Consider the following 16864-nt stretch of genomic DNA (forward strand, 5'->3'; position numbering starts at 1 on the left):
GAGTCAGAGTCCGTTATCCTGTAGTCTCTCACACTGCTGGGTGCTGCAAAGACAGACATCAATAACTTTCAGTCCAAGTCCTCAAATCCCTCACAACCTGGTGGAGGAGATGGTTGTTCAATAAATCCTGCTACCTTTAAAAAACTGTGGAGGAGCCAAAAATCTCTGTCCATTTCAGTTTCTCCGGAGGCCCCCATCACAGTAACACGTAGATTAAATCTGCAAGCACTGATTCTCTTCACGCATCGCTTTGTGCCTTTTACTGCTTCACTCAAGTTGCTGAAGCCAGAGACTCTCCAAAGGCATGGCTGATTGGGAAAAGAGATGTGGAAGGTAAAGTGGCTGGTACAGGAGCTTCATCCCATCTTGGAAGACAGCAAGTCTCCAAGGCTTTGATACATGAGGCAAAAAAACCCAAAAGAAAATATAAACATGCACATTCATGTGCACAGACACACATGCACAGCCCAATAATAGGACAGGAAAGAGAACCATGTATATTGTTTGGATTTTACATTTGGTAACATTTTGCCAATAATGTAAAACTAGTCCAAAGTCCCAAAGCTTTGACAAATTTTAGAAGCTTACTACACATGGGCATGGTGAGTCATGGGAGTATGTCTGAAAGCTTTGAATTCATTGCTGGAACCCAGGTCATAGTTTGTATCCTGGCATGTAGTTCCCATGTAGCAAACTACAAAGGAGGCAGAGGAAGCAAGTCTGACATTTTAGCTTTTCAAACGAGAGGTAAACTTTGCCTTATAGGTGGGAGTTCTCTGAATACAATCAGAGTTTTAGATGCTTGGTGCCTAAAAACAGTAACATGTCCCCTTTAGTGGCTCATGCTTCTACCTGTGATCTCCAAGCAGCAGAACTTTGTTACAGAATTGAGGACAAATCTTTGTATGCTCTGAAGTTTGTTGTTCAGAGAAGTGGGTGACAGTGACAAAGGAGATTTCTTAGGCACGTACCATAGGTACTTAGGTAGCTTTTGGGTATCTAGGGATGAATTAGAAATCATCCCTAGGCAACATTTACATGCGTGGTTGAAAAAAAGTTTTTGTATTACAGTTCCAGTTAGTGAAAATAGTGATCTAGTTAGTGCTCATTATTTATGGATTTGGTATTTTGAATTTAACTACTTGCTAAAATGTATTGTAATCCCCCAATCAATACTTGTGGCTTTCATGATCTCTCCTATGCTTCTTTCAGCCAACATCACTATTTTGCTGGTTCCCTTATTAATGAATTAAATATATTTTCAGCATGTGTCCATGATACATTTGTATTAGAGTCATGTTTTTAACTTTCTGACATTCTAAAATTACAATTTTAGAATTTTAATGTTACATGTTCTAAATCATGGTGTGCAATGTGGTGGAAAATCTGAGTCATGTGACACTTACGTTCGCAGCTGAGGTCCAACAAGGTGATGCTCTGCCTTCTTGTTTGACTTTTATGATGTAAACCAGTGTCCTTTTTGTAGTTTATTTAGTTCCATGTGTTCCACATTTATGTGCTTTTTGTTGGTGAATTTACTGCTTGAAATGGCCTCCAAACACAGCGTAGAAGTGCTGTCTAGTTCCTAAGTACAAGAAGGCTGTGATGTGCCTTACAGAATAAAATACCTGTATAGGTAAGCTTTGTTTGGGCATGAGTACTGTGCTGTTGTGAATTCAGGGTTAATGAGTTGACTATATATTAAATAAAAATATATCTTTAAATAAAACACATGTAAGACAAGGTTATGCATTGATAAATTGACAAAAAAATGTGACCAGAAGCCTGAAGGAAACTAACCCTTTATTTCTCCCATTTTCTACTTCAGTGTTTGTGGCAACTTTATAGAGTATAACTACTATGTGTAATGAGAGTAAATTGTATTATTATTTTTTCTAATTTTAAAAGTGATAGAAGTTCATTGTAAAATAATGTAAACAACAGAGAAATGCATGGAGAAATAACAAAAGCTATAAATCCTACCACTCAGAAAATAGTGTTGTTATTTTTGTAAAAAATTATTTCCAATACAGTGTTACATCAAACTTTTGGATCTTTGCCTATTGGATAGTTAATACACAATTAAAAAAATTAAAAACAGTGCTCCAGTTAAAAAGTTTGCACATACATCTTTGCATGCTGTTCTGCTAATCTTTAAAGATAAGATCCTAGGGACTTCTAGCCAAGATGGAGGCATAGGTAGACAAGCTTCACCTCCTCACACAACCATAAGAAGGATCACAGCTCACCTCAAAAGAAGGAATTACCAGAACTGCCAGAAAATCGAACTTATGGAAGTCTGACAACCAAGGATTTAAAGAAGAGAGAGTCATCCAGATGGGTGGGAGGGGTGGAGACAAAAAGCTGGGGCAGAGAGGAAACGGTGGCAGTGGTGAGGTGGTGGCAATGAGGCAGTGGCCAAGGTGGCCAGAGGAACAGGCAGTTCCACTTTTGTGTGTGGCAGATAAAAATCAGAAGGGACACCTGAGGAGCAAGTGGTCCCAGCCCTAGGCCAGACTGTGCAGCCCAGGGTTCCAGCACCAGGAAAATAAAGCCTCATGGCTTCTGGCTGTAAAATCCGTGGGGACTGGGGCAGAGGAAGAAACTGCAGGTCTCTCAGGAGAGTCTGTTTGAAGGACCTGCACTGTCCAAGAATGTACACAAATGCACCCACTGTGGGAATCAGCACTAAGGCAGCAGTCAGAAGGGTGCCAGCTACATATGGGAAGTGGGGAAAGTGGTGGAAGTGACTGGAAATGGGCAAGAGCTGAGCAAGTGGCATTGTTCCCTCTCCAGCCCTGCCCCCACATATAGCACCATGAAGCTGCAAAGCAGGTTGCCCTTCCCTGGTGAACACCTAAGGCTCCACCTCTTACAATGATAGGTGCACCAAGACAGGGTGTCAAAGCAGCTCTGCCTAATACACAGAAACAAACATAGGGAGGCTCCCAAATTGAGGAGACAAAGAAATATGGCCCAAATGAAGGAACAGATCAAAACCACAGAAAAAGAACTACGCGAAATGGAGATAGCCAACATACCAGATGCAGAGTTTAAAACACTGGTGATAAGGATGCTCAGAAATCTTATTGAGTAGAGCATATGCATAAGGGAAGAAATGAAGGCTACACTAAGTGAAATGAAGAAAAATCCACAGGGAACTATCAGTGAAGGGAAGGAAGCAGGGTTCAAATCAATGAATTGGAACATAAGGAAGAAATAAACTGTCAACCAGTACGGAATGAAGAAATAAGAATTCAAAAAAAAAAGATGACGAGAGAGACTTCTGGCCAAGATGGAGGTGTAGGTAGACACACTGTGCCTCTTTGCACAACCAAAATAAGGACAACAACAATTTAGAAATAAGAAACAACAAGTACTGACAGAAATTGAACTGTATGGAAGTCTGACAACCAAGGAGTTAAAGAAAAAACATTCATCTAGACTGGTAGAAGGGGTGGAGTCTGGCAGCTGGGCAGAAAGGGGTTGCTGCAAAGCAGTGGCTGGTGGATCCTGGGCACACAAGGCAGCAGCTGGTAGAGCCAGCGAGGTGGTGGATTGTGTAGGAGTGTTGGCATGCAAGGCGGCTGTTGGACCGGGTGGTTCCACATTCACAAGCAGATAAAGCAGGTGAAACTGTGGACTGAGACAGACCGCGCAACCCAGGGCTCCAGTGCGGGGAAATAAAGCCTCAAAACACTGATTGAAAACACATGTGGGGGTTGAGGTGCTAGGAGAAACTCCCAGCCTCATAGGACAGTTTGTTGGAGAGGCTGACAGGGTCCTAGAAGGTACACAAGCCCACTCACACAGGAATCAGCACCGGAAAGGCCCAGTTTGCTTGTGGGAAGTGACTGAAATTTGGCAGAGAGTGGAGCAAGCACCATTGTTTCCCCCCACCCCCCAATGAAGCATCACAACCCAGCAAATGGGTTGCTCCACCTTGGTGAACACCTAAGGCTCTGCCCCTCACTATGTAACCAGAGTGCTGAGACCAAAAAAAAATGGCCCAAAAGAAAGAACAGCTCAAAGCTTCAGAAAAAATACAGCTAAGCGATGAAGAGGTAGCCAACCTATCAGACGCACAGTTCAAAACACTGGTGATCAGGATGCTCACAGAATTGGTTGAATTTGGTCGCAAATTAGATGAAAAAAATGAAGGCTACATTAAGTGAAATGAAGGAAAATTCACAGGGAACCAATAGTGATGGTAAGGAAACTGGAACTCAGATCAATGTAGTGGACCAGAAGGAAGAAAGAAACAACCCAACAGAAAAGAATCGAGAAATAAGAATTCAAAAAAATGAGGAGAGGCTTAGGAACCTCCAGGACATCTGTAAATATTCCAACATCCGAATTATAGGGGCACCAGAAGGGGAAGAGGAAGAGTAACAAATGGAAAAGTTATTTGAACAAATAATAAAGGAGAACTTCCCCATTCTGGCAAAGGAAATAGACTTCTAGGAAGTCCAGGAAGTTCGGAGTCCCAAAGAAGTTGAACCCAAGAAAGAACACACCAAGGCACATCATAATTACATTACCCAAGATTAAAGATAAGGAGAGAATCCTAGAAGCAGCAAGAGATAAGGAGACAGTTACCTACAAAGGAGTTCCCATAAGACTATCAGCTGATTTCTCAAAAGAACCTTGCAGGCAAGAAGGGGCTGGAAAGAAGTATTCCAAGTTATGAAAGGCAAGGACCTGCACCCCAGATTGCTCTATCCAGCAAAGCTTTCATTTAGAATGGAAGGGCAGATAAAGTGCATCTCAGATAAGGTCAAGTGAAAGGAATTCTTCATCACCAAGCCCCTATTATATGAACTATTAAAGGGGCTTAGCTAAGAAAAAGAAGATAGAAAACATGTATAGTAAAAGGATGGCAAACTCACAATTATTAATAACCACACCTAAAACAAAAATAAAAATAAACTAAGAAAACAACTAGAAGAGGAACAGAACCACAGAAATGGAGATTACATGGAGGGTTATCAACAGGAGAGTGGGAGGAGGAGAGAGGAGGAAAAGGTACAGAGAATAAGTAGCATAGATGGTAGGTAGAAAATAGACAGGGAGAAGGTAAGGATAGCATGGGAAATGTAGAAGCTAAAAAACTTATATGTATGACACATGGGCATGAACTAAAGGGGAGGGATGTGGGTGGGAGAGGGGGTTCAGGGTGGAGGGGAGTGAAGAGGGGAAAATGGGACAACTGTAATAGCATAATCAATAAAATATATTCTAAAAAATGTGGAGAGAATAAGAAGACTCTAGGACATCTCCAAACATGCCAACATATGAATTACAGGGCTGCCAGAAGGAGAAGAGAAAGAGCAAGAAATTGAAAACTTATTTTAAAACACAATGAAGGAGAACTTCCCTAATGTGGCAAAGGAAATAGACTTTCAGGAAGTTCAGAAAACTCAGAGAGTCCCAAAAAAGCTGGACCCAAGGAAGCACATACCAAAGCACATCACAATTACATTGCCCAAGATTAAAGATAAGGAGAGAGTCTTAAAAGCAGCAAGAGAAAAGCAGAGTGTTAGCTATGAAGGAGTTCCCATAAAAGTATCAGCTGATTTCTCAAAAGAAACCTTGCAAGCAAGAAGGGGCTGGAAAGAAGTATTCCAAGTCATGAAAGGCAAGGACCTACATCCAAGGTTGCCCTACCCAGCAAAGCTATCATTTAAAATGGAATGGCAGATAAAGTGTTTTCCAGACAAGGTCAAGTGAAAGGAGTTCGTCATCATCAAGCCCTTATTATAGGAAATGTTAAAGGGATTTTTTAAGAAAAAGAAGATCAAAACTATGAACATTAAAATGACAACAAACTCACAACTATTGACAGCTGAATCTAAATAAATAAAAACAAAAACAAACTAAGCAAACAACTAGAACAGGAACAGAATCATAGAAATGGACATCATGTGGAGGGTTATTAGTGGGGCAAAGGAAGAGGGAGAATGGTGGAAAAGGTACAGGGAATAAGAAGCATAATTGGTATATACAAAATAGACATGAGGATGTTAAGAATAGTATGGGAAATGGAGAAGCCAAAGAACTTATATGCACAACCCATGAACATGAACTAAGGAGGGGATTACTGGAGGGAAGGAGCTACTGGGCAGAAGGTACAATGGGAGAAGAAATTGGGACAACTGTAATAGCATAGTCAATAAAATATACTTAAAAAATAAAGATAAGATCCTAGGGAAGACTTACTTGATCAAAAGTTGTGTAAAGTTTTAAACACTTGATCCTTGTTGCCAAACTTTTCAAGAAAAATGTTGTGATTTTCTCATTCTCACCTACAATGCTTGAAAAGAAATTACTTAAAAAAATGTGTAAGGAAGTAAAGTACTACAGCTAGGAAAACTGTTTTTGGAGTTAGATATGCCAGTGTTTGAGTTAGATTTTTTTAGATTTTCTGAAGAGTATTGAATTATTATTATTTTTTAATCAATTAATTTGGCTGAATACAAACAGCAAACACCGTCCTCTGTGTGAGTGACTGCTGAGATTTCAGCTGGGCTCTTTCAGTGCTGGCTGGGCTGATCTGAGTCAGCCTCACGTGGGCATGTATTAGGGTCAGTCAGAGTTTACGGGTGAGAGTTTACACCCATAGAAGTTGAAGCCCTTCTACCCCTTCCTTTTTCTGGATATCTCTTCTCAACTTCCAGCTGCTGTGGTTGCCTTTTTCTCTGGCCTTGGGTTCTTTCAATGAAGTAGACTGCACAGACTGATGCCATCGAACAGAACAAAGTCAGAGTACTTCTCTCTCTGGGGACCCCAACTGCCTTCGGAATCTACCTTCTTTGGGTCTCTTCTTAGTTCCTTCAGGTAGGTTTTTTGGTTGTTGTTGAGAGTTATTACCTGCAGTTGGGCCTTCTCTGTACTTATTTCACATTCTTCAGTTTGACATCCATGATTTTTATAAATCCCTTGTGCATGAATAGTGCCAGGAAAATACATTTTGACTTCACCAAACACTATGTTTCCAAAGGACTTGGAATTGCCTGATAATGCCAAAATGAACAGCCAGTGGGGTAAGAGGAGGGTAAGTAGTAGGGGAGCTCTCAAGTTTCTGGGGTATGTTTGTTGTACTGAGGCAGATTTAGGGTACTTAAGCCTTTCCTAATCTCTTTAAAAAAAATCATCCAAGCTGTGGTTATATCCTTTATAAAAGACCTTTCAGAAAAGGGCCTTAACATGTGGTTTATCTCCACTGAGTAATGACGTTGGCAAATTATTTAATATCTCGGAACCTCGGTCTTCTCCTCTGTAAGTTCTAAACCCTTCGTAGCTCATGGGGTTGTTGTGAAAGTGCTTAGGAGACAATTCAGCAGTTCAGACATGCAGCGAGCGTACTGTGCTGCCTCTGACACGAAGCATAACTGGGTCAGAGGCACCCAGATGGCACCTGAGGGCCATCACCCTGCAGCCTACTTTTCAATGTTTAGATGTATTTCCAGATAGGCTTTCTGTTGAGAAACCAGTGGGGAATTCCAAGTCAGCCGGAGACATCAGAAAGAGGGGACAGAATATAGTTAGTATAAAGTAGATAGAATAGCAGAAATTATTTCGCCTTAAGCGTCTTTTTCCTCCCTAACATGTTAGCTAGTATGACATTTTTTCAGGAAATCCCTTGAGATACCAGTAATTTGGGAACATGTAAAGTCTTCTACTAGGCTTCTTCTAGTCACCACACCCCAGTCTGGGCCATAACAATAAGTCAAGGAGAGCTTTCCTCAGTTCAGCTATTAAAATCCCAGGATTGTAGTCTTACAGATATAGACAGCTATATATTTTAAGCCCCCATTCTATGTTTGACATGCACACACACAAAAATAGCTGAAAGCATTGAAATCCAAGTCTCCAGGAGCTACGAGATGAAGCTATTACTGGAAGTCCAGTGTCCATGCCAGAGTCAGGCTCACTTGGAGCAGTGAGGAACTACTTTTTTTTTTTTTTACATCTGTCAACTGGATGGAAATAAAAATTATTGAAAATAAAATGTAAGTTATTTTATTGAGTCACATAAAAATAAAGATATATTCTTACCACTTAGATTATTATTGGAAGAAAATCAGGGAGTAAACAGTCACAGATTTCCATTTAGGTGGGATGTTAATGTTAGACCTTATGTGCCAAGTCGCAAGCCAAGAGCACTTTTGTAGTTTTGCATCCTGAACTCTTAGTTAGTAGGCTCTATCTGGCAGGTAGGCTGCTTGTGCTGCAGGAACTCAGGTTACTTAACACGGCCTAGAGCAGTGGTTGGCAAAAGCATGGTTCTTGAATTAGCAGCAGCAGCCATGGCAATAAGCAGGTCTCTCCTATCTAATCAGAAACTCCGGGGGATAGGGCCAGCAATCTGTTTTAGCAACCTCTGGAGGTGATTCTGATGCAAGCTCAAGTTTGAGAACCATTGCTTTAGAGACACTTTAGAGACACTTTAGAGACATTTAGAACTAATCATTATAGTGCCCAAACTGGTTTTACAATATAGATATTCCTATGTGTAAGTTTTAGGGAGAAAGTTTGCATCTGTGACTCCTTCTTTAGGTGAGTATAGGGGCTGCCTGAGATAAACCCAAAGTGCCCAATCAGAAGTGTTGTAAATACTAGGCCAAAAAGAGGCTATGAGAATAGAATTGCTGAAGGTGGTCAAAATTAATTACTGGTTTACTGAAAATATTCATGAAATACAATGAAAATATCATTTTAAAAAAGATGCTAGTACTCTTCAGAACGTGGAGACTGTTTGGACTTGCAGAACAATAAAAGATCTAGCAATGTGAGGGGAAACATGCCAGAAAAGAAGGTACAACAGAACCCAGAGAAGGAGGACTTGGGGGAAGTGCCCTCAGAAGAGGAGTTATACAAGAACTGCAAAACTGCTCTAAGTCAGCTACTCCAAACCAACACTGACCAGTTCTAAATGCTTTGGCTGGATGAGTGGGGAAGGTATATGGGAACCCAGAACATCTAACACACTTAATTACACATGCATACACTTAGATTTAGGCTTGTTTGTGTGTAACTGAAATCTCAGTACAACAGTGACTTAAACAAAGATAGTAATTGATTTACCATTCATGTAATAGACACCTGAGGTTGGTAGTCGTGTACTTGTGGGGTAGCTCCACAGTTATCAGGAATCCAGATTCCTTCTGTCTTTTTGTTCCGATATTCTAATTTATGGATTCTGTTCTCAAGGTATTACTTCATGGCCCAGTAGGGTGTCAGGAGCTCCAACCATCACGTCTGTTCCAGGCTGTGGGAAGGAGGAGAGGCAGAAGGGCAAAAGAGCACACACCTCTGTTGAATCATTTTCTTTTAAATAGCCTTCTTGCAAGTCAAACATTTCATTGGCCAGAAGTTATGTTGGTCTTCTTAGTTGTAAAGGAGTCCTTGAAAATGTAATCTTTTAGGTGGGTACCATGCTGCTGGATATAAACCTAGGTTCTTTAACTAATGGAGCAAAAAGCAAATAAACAGCATATGGCAATGAGCAGCCTCTACTATAGATTGCTAATTTATTCTTGTTTTTAAATCTTCAACACTATACTCTGAAGTCTCATATTGTCAAAGTTAGTCTTCGCTTTGCTTTTCATTTCTCTGGGTCTCACTTTCCTCATCTATAAAAATGAGGTTAATCTAAGTTAAAGAGTATAGTAAAAATAAGTTGTAAGGTGATTGAAAAGATTATATACCTATATTTGAAACAAAGTGAACGAAGAACTGATAAACTAAATAAATGTTTACTCAGCTCCAAATGCCTAAAACAGGGATATTCTTAAGGGAGGATTTCAGCCTCCACTAAATGATGAATTTTTTCCCCCTAGCATTTAAATCTCTCCTGGGGATATGAATTAATCACCACCAGGTCATTGAGGGACTTTTAAGTGCTTAGCTCTTTGTATAACTGTGCAAAAATGAGCAGGCATTAGTCATCATACCTGCCACAGTACCCTAAAAAATAGTATTTACTTTTTAGACTTTATGTAATCTGTATTGTTTAATCTCCCTCATTATTACTGGTTTTCTACATTTTAAAACAAATCTTCACCCAAGGATATGTCTATTGATTTTAGAGAGAGAGGAAGGGAAAGAGAGCAAGAGGGAGAGAGAAGGAGAGAGGGAGAGAGAGACAGAGTGATTAATCCCTTGCCTTCCATAGAGGCCCTTACTGGGGACTGAACCCACAGCCTAGGTGTGTGCCCTGACTAGGAATCAAAATCACAACCTTTTGGTTTATGGGATGATGCTCTAATCAACCAAGGCATTTGGCTAAAGCTAGTTTTCTACATTAAAAAAAAACATTATGCTAAAGTATTGGCATTCCAAGGTCTAAACAAAATGCTCTGTATATTATGAACTTTTTAAATAATTTTATTCATGTACTCAATATCCATTTATTAAATATCCATTATGTATTGGGCACTGTGGTTTTGCTGTAAACACAAAACACAAGGCTCCTTCCTCATGGAGCCTACATTAGAGAGTGTGTGTGTATGCAGGGGTAGGGTGTTGTTGAGGGAGCCAGACCATGAACAAGCAAATGAACAAAACAGTGTCAGATAGTTGTAAGTGCTACGAAGGCAGCAGGAAGACATGAGCATGGGATTGAGAAGGAGGAGCTATTTTAGAAGGGGAAGTTATTTGATGAGTTAAGACAGGAATATGAGACAAAGCCATTGACAAATGCATGATTTACAATGAGCACTTATTTTATGGATATGAACATCTGAAAATTTTCATTTCTAAATGCAAAACCATTCTCTCTCCACTACACAAATGATAAAAATGCAATTCTTATTTAAATCAGGTATCAACAAAAACCTTGTATTCATAACATGTTCAAGAATATTAAAGATTAGATTTCTGTAATATTAGATTTATTTGGAAGTAAAAAAACCCAGATACTAACTACTCTTGCTTAATCCCTATGCTAGTTACTTTTGGGAGATGGAATATCTGAGTAATCTATGATGTTTGTTATCAGCAAAGTGGCAAGGGCAATTCTATTATAAAAATGAATCCATCCTAATTTTCTTTGAAAAAAGCTGTTTTACATTTGTGATTCATGATCCTGTAAAATCAAACATGTGCAGGAACAGAAAGTTGGGATTTGCCAGGAGCAAAGCAAATTTAAGTAGACTAGAACACATTTATTCATTCAGTGTTTATAATTGGATTCCTCAGAAATATGAGTGTTGCTCATCTAGTGATGTGAGTTTGAAACATACAGGGCTTCAGATTTGATCCCTAGTATTAAAAGAAATAACACACCAAACTTCATCTATAAGAACAGATTTTTGAAAAGTTAGGCTTCATTCTCTTTATAACATATGCATGACAGTAATTAGAACCAAGCTCTTCTGTATCTCTTCAAAACTTGAAGACTTGAAATTCATAAGAAAGGCAATTAACAGAGCATATGGGGGGGCAGAAGTCACCAATGAGATGGTTTCATATAAAAAAGATGTGATATTAATTTAAGAATGAATGAATTTTATAAAATGGAATCCTGCATAAGTAATAGAGAGTAGAATCTGGACCCAGACAGGAAATTTGGCCTCAGAAGTGAAGTATAAACAGGAGAGGCTGTGGGGAGGAGTGGAAACTTTCAGGGGTAGTGGAATTAAATGATCTCTAGGTCCCTTCTAGCTCCATATATCTGATTCTAAGGAAACCCAGAAGGTGTGTTAACCGGTTTTTAAAAAGACTTTATTGAGATATAATATACATGACCATAAAATTCACCTATTATAAGTATACAGTTAATGATTTGTAGTAAATTCATGGAGTTGTGCAACCATTACTACAATCTAACCCATATTTTCAGGTTGTTTATTGGGTAGGGACGATTTTATTTTTCTAGTATAAAGGTACACAGTGACTCATTAAATTCTAGATCAAGTGTAAAGGATGGAAAGATGACTCACTGGAAATGTGTGTAACAGACATGTGCAGGCAGTTGCTCTGTTGAAGCAGGGGGGAAGAAAAGGAGGGTGCCTGGAGGAAGTGCAGTACAGTGGTTGCCAGCCACACCCTTGAGTCAGACTGCTGAAGTTAAGATTCTGGCATCTCTACTTGCTTAATATCTGTTTGAACTCAAGCAAGTTACTTAAATTTGCTGAGCCTCAGTTTACTCACCTGTAAGTTGACAGTACCTACTTCATAGGGTTATGAAGGATAAATGAGATAATACAACATATGCAAGGGGCTTAGCATAGTTCTGGCACATAGAAAGTATGCAATAGCTATTAGCTATTTTTATAATTATCACTTGATGACCATTAGTCTTTTATGAGCAGACAAAGACCACAGACCCTATGATTTTACTTATATGAGAAATTCTAGAAAAGGCAAATGATGGTGGTAGAAGGCAGATCAGTGGTTGCCAGAGGCCAGGGACAGGGCGTAGGAAATTGATAGCAAAGAGGCAAAGGGAAATTTTGGAGTTTTCTAGATTATGACTGGGATGATGTTTTGTAAACATGTCATCCAAATATATACTTAAACTTGGTTAATTTTATGGTATATAAAATAAAGGTAATACCCCCACCCCCCAAAATATACCTTTTAATCTACCAGTTGGATAGTTGGATTATTTTATGTTAGAAGCAAGAAACAATTTCTAAACTCAGGCAACGAATATTTGTTGAGCACCTACTACATACAGGGCACTGTTCTAGGTGCTGTGTGTACAGCTTTGAAGTAACGGGATCCCTACGCTCATACAGCTTATAGTTTAAGCACAAATAATACACATGTTTTGGAGCTAAAAAGGAGTCAATGCGGGATGCTGGAGGAAAAGGTAGAGAAGCACTAAGTAGTATAAATACATGCCTTGGTTTTTCTTCCAGTTTTCAAACATACATAGAAGCAAACACAGCGTCCATGTGTCTGAAGATGATGCCCCTGACTGACCTTGTTAGTGTTTGGACAAGGTGGTATGACAAAAGCCTCTAGGTGGTTTGTGACAATGACAGGAAACACTCTGGCCACACCATTTGTGAGACGCAGTGTCCACCTGAGAGGGAAGACTGGCCTCAGCCCAAGGACAAGGTGGACGCTCCTTAGGCCTCGGGGTAGCGTGGCTTTGACCTTGGCCTTGTCGACCGGTCACTCTTCGCTCAGGGCGATCAACAACCCTCTGCAGAGTGGTGGAAGCCTGTACCTTCAGGTACTTAAGCACTGTGGGCCAACCTGGAAGTCCTCGGTGCGAAGTGACCCCCGCCCACTTGAGGACCCCGCCTACGTGGGGGTCCCAGGCTGAGGCCGGCCGAGGGCAAAGACTCCTTGCAGGAACCTGATTGGCTGAACCAGCCTGGACCTCGTGGGAGGGCGGGGCGAGGCCTGTGTGGGCGGAGCTTATGGCAAGGAGGGCCACCCGCGCCCCTTCGGGAAATGGATGCTCCGCCGGTCTGCGGGCGCCAAGGGCGGGGAGAACGCTTTCCCAGCGGCGCTCAGGCCCCGCCCGGGATCCGGCGGGAGGGCGGGGCCTCCCCCTTCCGCCTACACCGGCTCTGGTCTGAGCCCGGAACGGAGAAACGAGATTGGGTTTAAGCTCCCTGCTTGATTTTTGGGTAGCGGCGAGCGGAGGAGGAACATGGCGCTCGTAGGCAACGGAGCAGAGCTGGAAGCGGACGAGGTACTGGACAGTGGGGAGAGCGGGCACTTCCCCTGGAGCCCGGCGGGGATGGCCAAGGTCCCGCCCCCTTGGTCCCAGTTTGGGACGTGAAGCCTCTCGCCGGGAGGGAGACACCAGGGCTGCGGGTGGGTGTACCCGTCCTTGGGAGGTCTTTTCGCGCGCGAGAGTGAGGAGGGTCTGCGCGGCTCTCGGAGCGGAGGCGGCTCCGAGGTTCGGGGCGCCAGCTCCGTGGAGTTGTGGGGATGGAGGACACTACGTCCGGTCGGCGGGATGGGTGCGAGGGCGCGGTAGCGCGGGGCTCGCAACACTTAGCTGTTCGGAGCCGTTCGGACGGGAGGCTTTTGGAGGTCTGATCCCGAAGTCCCGACACCGCTGTCCGGCGCTTTTATAGTCGAGTCCTGAGCTGGGAGCCTCACCTTCTCTGCTACTTTCCAGGCGTCAGGACAGAAAGGCTTACAGTCTGTGAGAGGAGGGGGACACCCAGGGGAGGAAGGAGCCCCAGGGGTGTCTGTACAGGCCGGCAGGGCAGCGGCTGCCGAGGGGCCAGAGCGCGAGGGAACCGCAGCAGCCGCCTCCCGGGTGTCGGTCCTGTCCCCTCCGTCCACTGGGCCCGGGCCTTTCGCGAGCAGGTTCTCAGTGTCGGTGGTCTAGACTGAGAGAAGGCGCACCAAGAGCCGGCATCCTGTGGTCTCATCTGTTTATGAGCAATTAGCCACTTCCTCCTCGGGCAGGCGCGCGGGAGTCTAGGCACCCTCGGCGGGGCGCGCCGGACCTGTTGATTTATAGGCTTTTCTTTTCAGCCCTTGGCAGCCCCGGAGAGACGCTCTCTTGAGTCTGAAGTCTAGTCCGGCGGCAGCAGCAGCAGTACCCACAGCTGCTGCTGCTGCTGCCGCTGCTGCCATTTTACCTGACTTGAATTTTACAAGTCGCCGCCTGAGAGGCTTAGTTTCAAATGATGCAATAGTGGAAGATCTGGAGAAGGCGTGTTAAGATTCCCATCCATTTCTTCAGTGTCGGGAAACTCCTGACAATGAACACTATGTTTTAAATATAGCTTTTAAAATGAAAATAAAACAAAAACCGAACCTTTACAGGACTGACAGACAAGAGAGCAAAACGGGTGGTCCAGAACCTTCCTCACAGCTTGTGTCTTTCAATGAAGGCACCAAGACCACAGACCAATGAACTAGAGCTTGCTCAACTGCATCTGTTTATTGTTGAAACTTTTAAACCACCTGTAAAAGCAAATGATGAAGTATTACATTTGTTGCTGTTTTCATCTGTGACGATCTTTCTTTATAGCTTTAGGCTGTCTTTTTGGTGTGTCACAGATGAGCTGTTTTTCATTCCTTAGCTTTTTTTTTGTAAAAACAAGGTAGTAACACTTTTATGGTGCTTTGACCATACATTCACTCTAGTTGCCAAGGTTTTGATGGCTCCCTGTTGTGTATTGAATTAAGTATCCATGTACCTGGCATGCAAGGCTCTGTACAGTGTGGCCTCAATCTGATGTTCTAGCCTTCTCCCCAGTTGCTTCTCCATATAACCATTTAGTTTAATCAGTATTGTGCCCATATTATAAATTAGGAGTCAAGATCAGGAGTAGCTACTAAATGTGGAGTGAAATTTTGAATCCCTAGTCTGCTTGTTGAAAAAAAGAATTGCTACACTTAGGGCTATATAATTGTCCAGACCAGGGTATTGTTGAGAGAGAAAGGGGATACCATTAATAATTAACACTTGGACGATAGGTGTAAACTGGGACTGTCCTGGGCATATTGATACATATGGCCACCCTAGTTATGCCATTGCCTGCAAGATGAACTGACATACTGGGATGGATTAGCTAGGGAGAAGGGCTCTAACGCTGTGGGGGAAGTTGGGTTTCAGAGTAGCAGAGTGCCTAGCACACAGACACTTGAGAATACATAATTTATTGAATAATTGAATGACAGCAGAAGAAATGTTGCTTAATAATTCCTCTGTTTTATGCCATGTCTTCCATTCACTTTTTAAATTTCATAACTATTAGGTGCCTGTTACATGTTAGGTGCTATATACTGGTCCTAAGAGATCAGCCAAGTACAAGTACAGACATAATTTTTGGTTCATGCCAAATCCACGTTTGTAAGACATGGTGCACTGTTTCCTTTGGTATAAGTTTCATGACATTTATTGAACATCTGCTCTGTGCTCAAACTTGGTAGGTGCCTCAGAAAGAGAAGTCACAGTTTTGGCTCTCCAGGGTTCTCAGGATAGGGAGATATGACATGTATAAGAACTTGAGAAAAGAGCTCAAGGCAGGGTAAGCAAGTTAGACTGGGTACCCTTATAGACTGGGTACCCTTATTTGTAGAAAGTCCCTAACTTTCAGTGGGCTGAAGTGCTCTACACATGAGTGAAAAAGACTGCTCCTCAACTTTACTGGTTGTGGGAACTAAAATAGCTTATTTCAGCTGGGAGGTTTTTTAAACACTTAATTTGAAATCTTTGTGGCTAATTTTTATATTCCAAGGAAGTAAATGGGTGTAGCTGGAAAAGTAGTAGCCTAGGAATTAGGTGAACTGGGCTCTCAGCTCTTTCACTAATTTGCTCCCTAGTCATTCATTTATGATGTGTGCAAACATCTGACTATCTTATGTGCCAGACCTGGTGCTAGCCTGGAGACACAACAGTGAACTGAGCAGACAGGTACCTTGTCCATAACTGGTGACTTTGAGTAGGTCTCTCAGTCTGTTAGGGCTCTTTTAAGTTTCCTCATATGAAGGAGTGTCTGGATGAGCCCTAAGTGTTCTTCTAGCTCTGAAAGTCTGTGCTTTTGGAGAGGAGGAGGACTCCTTTTTGGGAGAAGGGCTAATACTATGGGGATCCCTTTTTTCTCAGTGTAACCAAAGAGATGATGGTAGTAGAGGCGCTCTTATGGTAGCTGTGGGATATGATGTTAAACTGATGTTTTTTTCCAGGAGGGTAAATGTCAGACTACAGAGGTCAGGACTTACAATCTCAAGGGTGGCAAAAATTGATTCTGAAGGGGGATAAAAACATCTTACATTTTACAGTGGTGTGCGGTCCTTCAAAGCTTGGTTAACAAAATCTTCTTTCTTTCTTTTTTATAAGAAGATTTTATTTATTTTACTTTCAGACAGAAAGAAAGAGAGGGAGAAAGAGAGGGAGAGAAAATCAATGTGTAGTTGCCTCTCACGTGTC

The 16864-nt window shown here is 42.0% G+C and overlaps 1 protein-coding gene and 1 long non-coding RNA gene across 3 annotated transcripts in view; one reads left to right on the forward strand and one right to left on the reverse strand.

The window, feature by feature from the left end:
* Positions 1-331: 331 nt before the first annotated feature.
* LOC118499662 lies at positions 332-16813 on the reverse strand. Its single transcript, XR_004902171.1, has 3 exons — positions 16605-16813; positions 10036-10042; positions 332-342 (listed from the first exon to the last, which is right to left on the reverse strand). It is a non-coding gene; the product is annotated as an uncharacterized LOC118499662 (long non-coding RNA).
* The window catches only part of TTC39B (tetratricopeptide repeat domain 39B), a 152105-nt gene continuing 148625 nt past the window's right edge, over positions 13385-16864 (forward strand). The window contains exon 1 of one of the 2 annotated variants that reach the window (XM_028518736.2): positions 13385-13657. In XM_028518736.2, the coding sequence (XP_028374537.1) occupies positions 13616-13657 (42 nt within the window). In that variant the 5' untranslated portion in view covers positions 13385-13615. The remainder of the gene's footprint in view (positions 13658-16864) is intronic. The other variant, XM_028518753.2, reaches the window with a different exon arrangement.

Source organism: Phyllostomus discolor, chromosome 3, assembly GCF_004126475.2.
Source record: "Phyllostomus discolor isolate MPI-MPIP mPhyDis1 chromosome 3, mPhyDis1.pri.v3, whole genome shotgun sequence".
NCBI lineage: Eukaryota > Metazoa > Chordata > Mammalia > Chiroptera > Phyllostomidae > Phyllostomus > Phyllostomus discolor.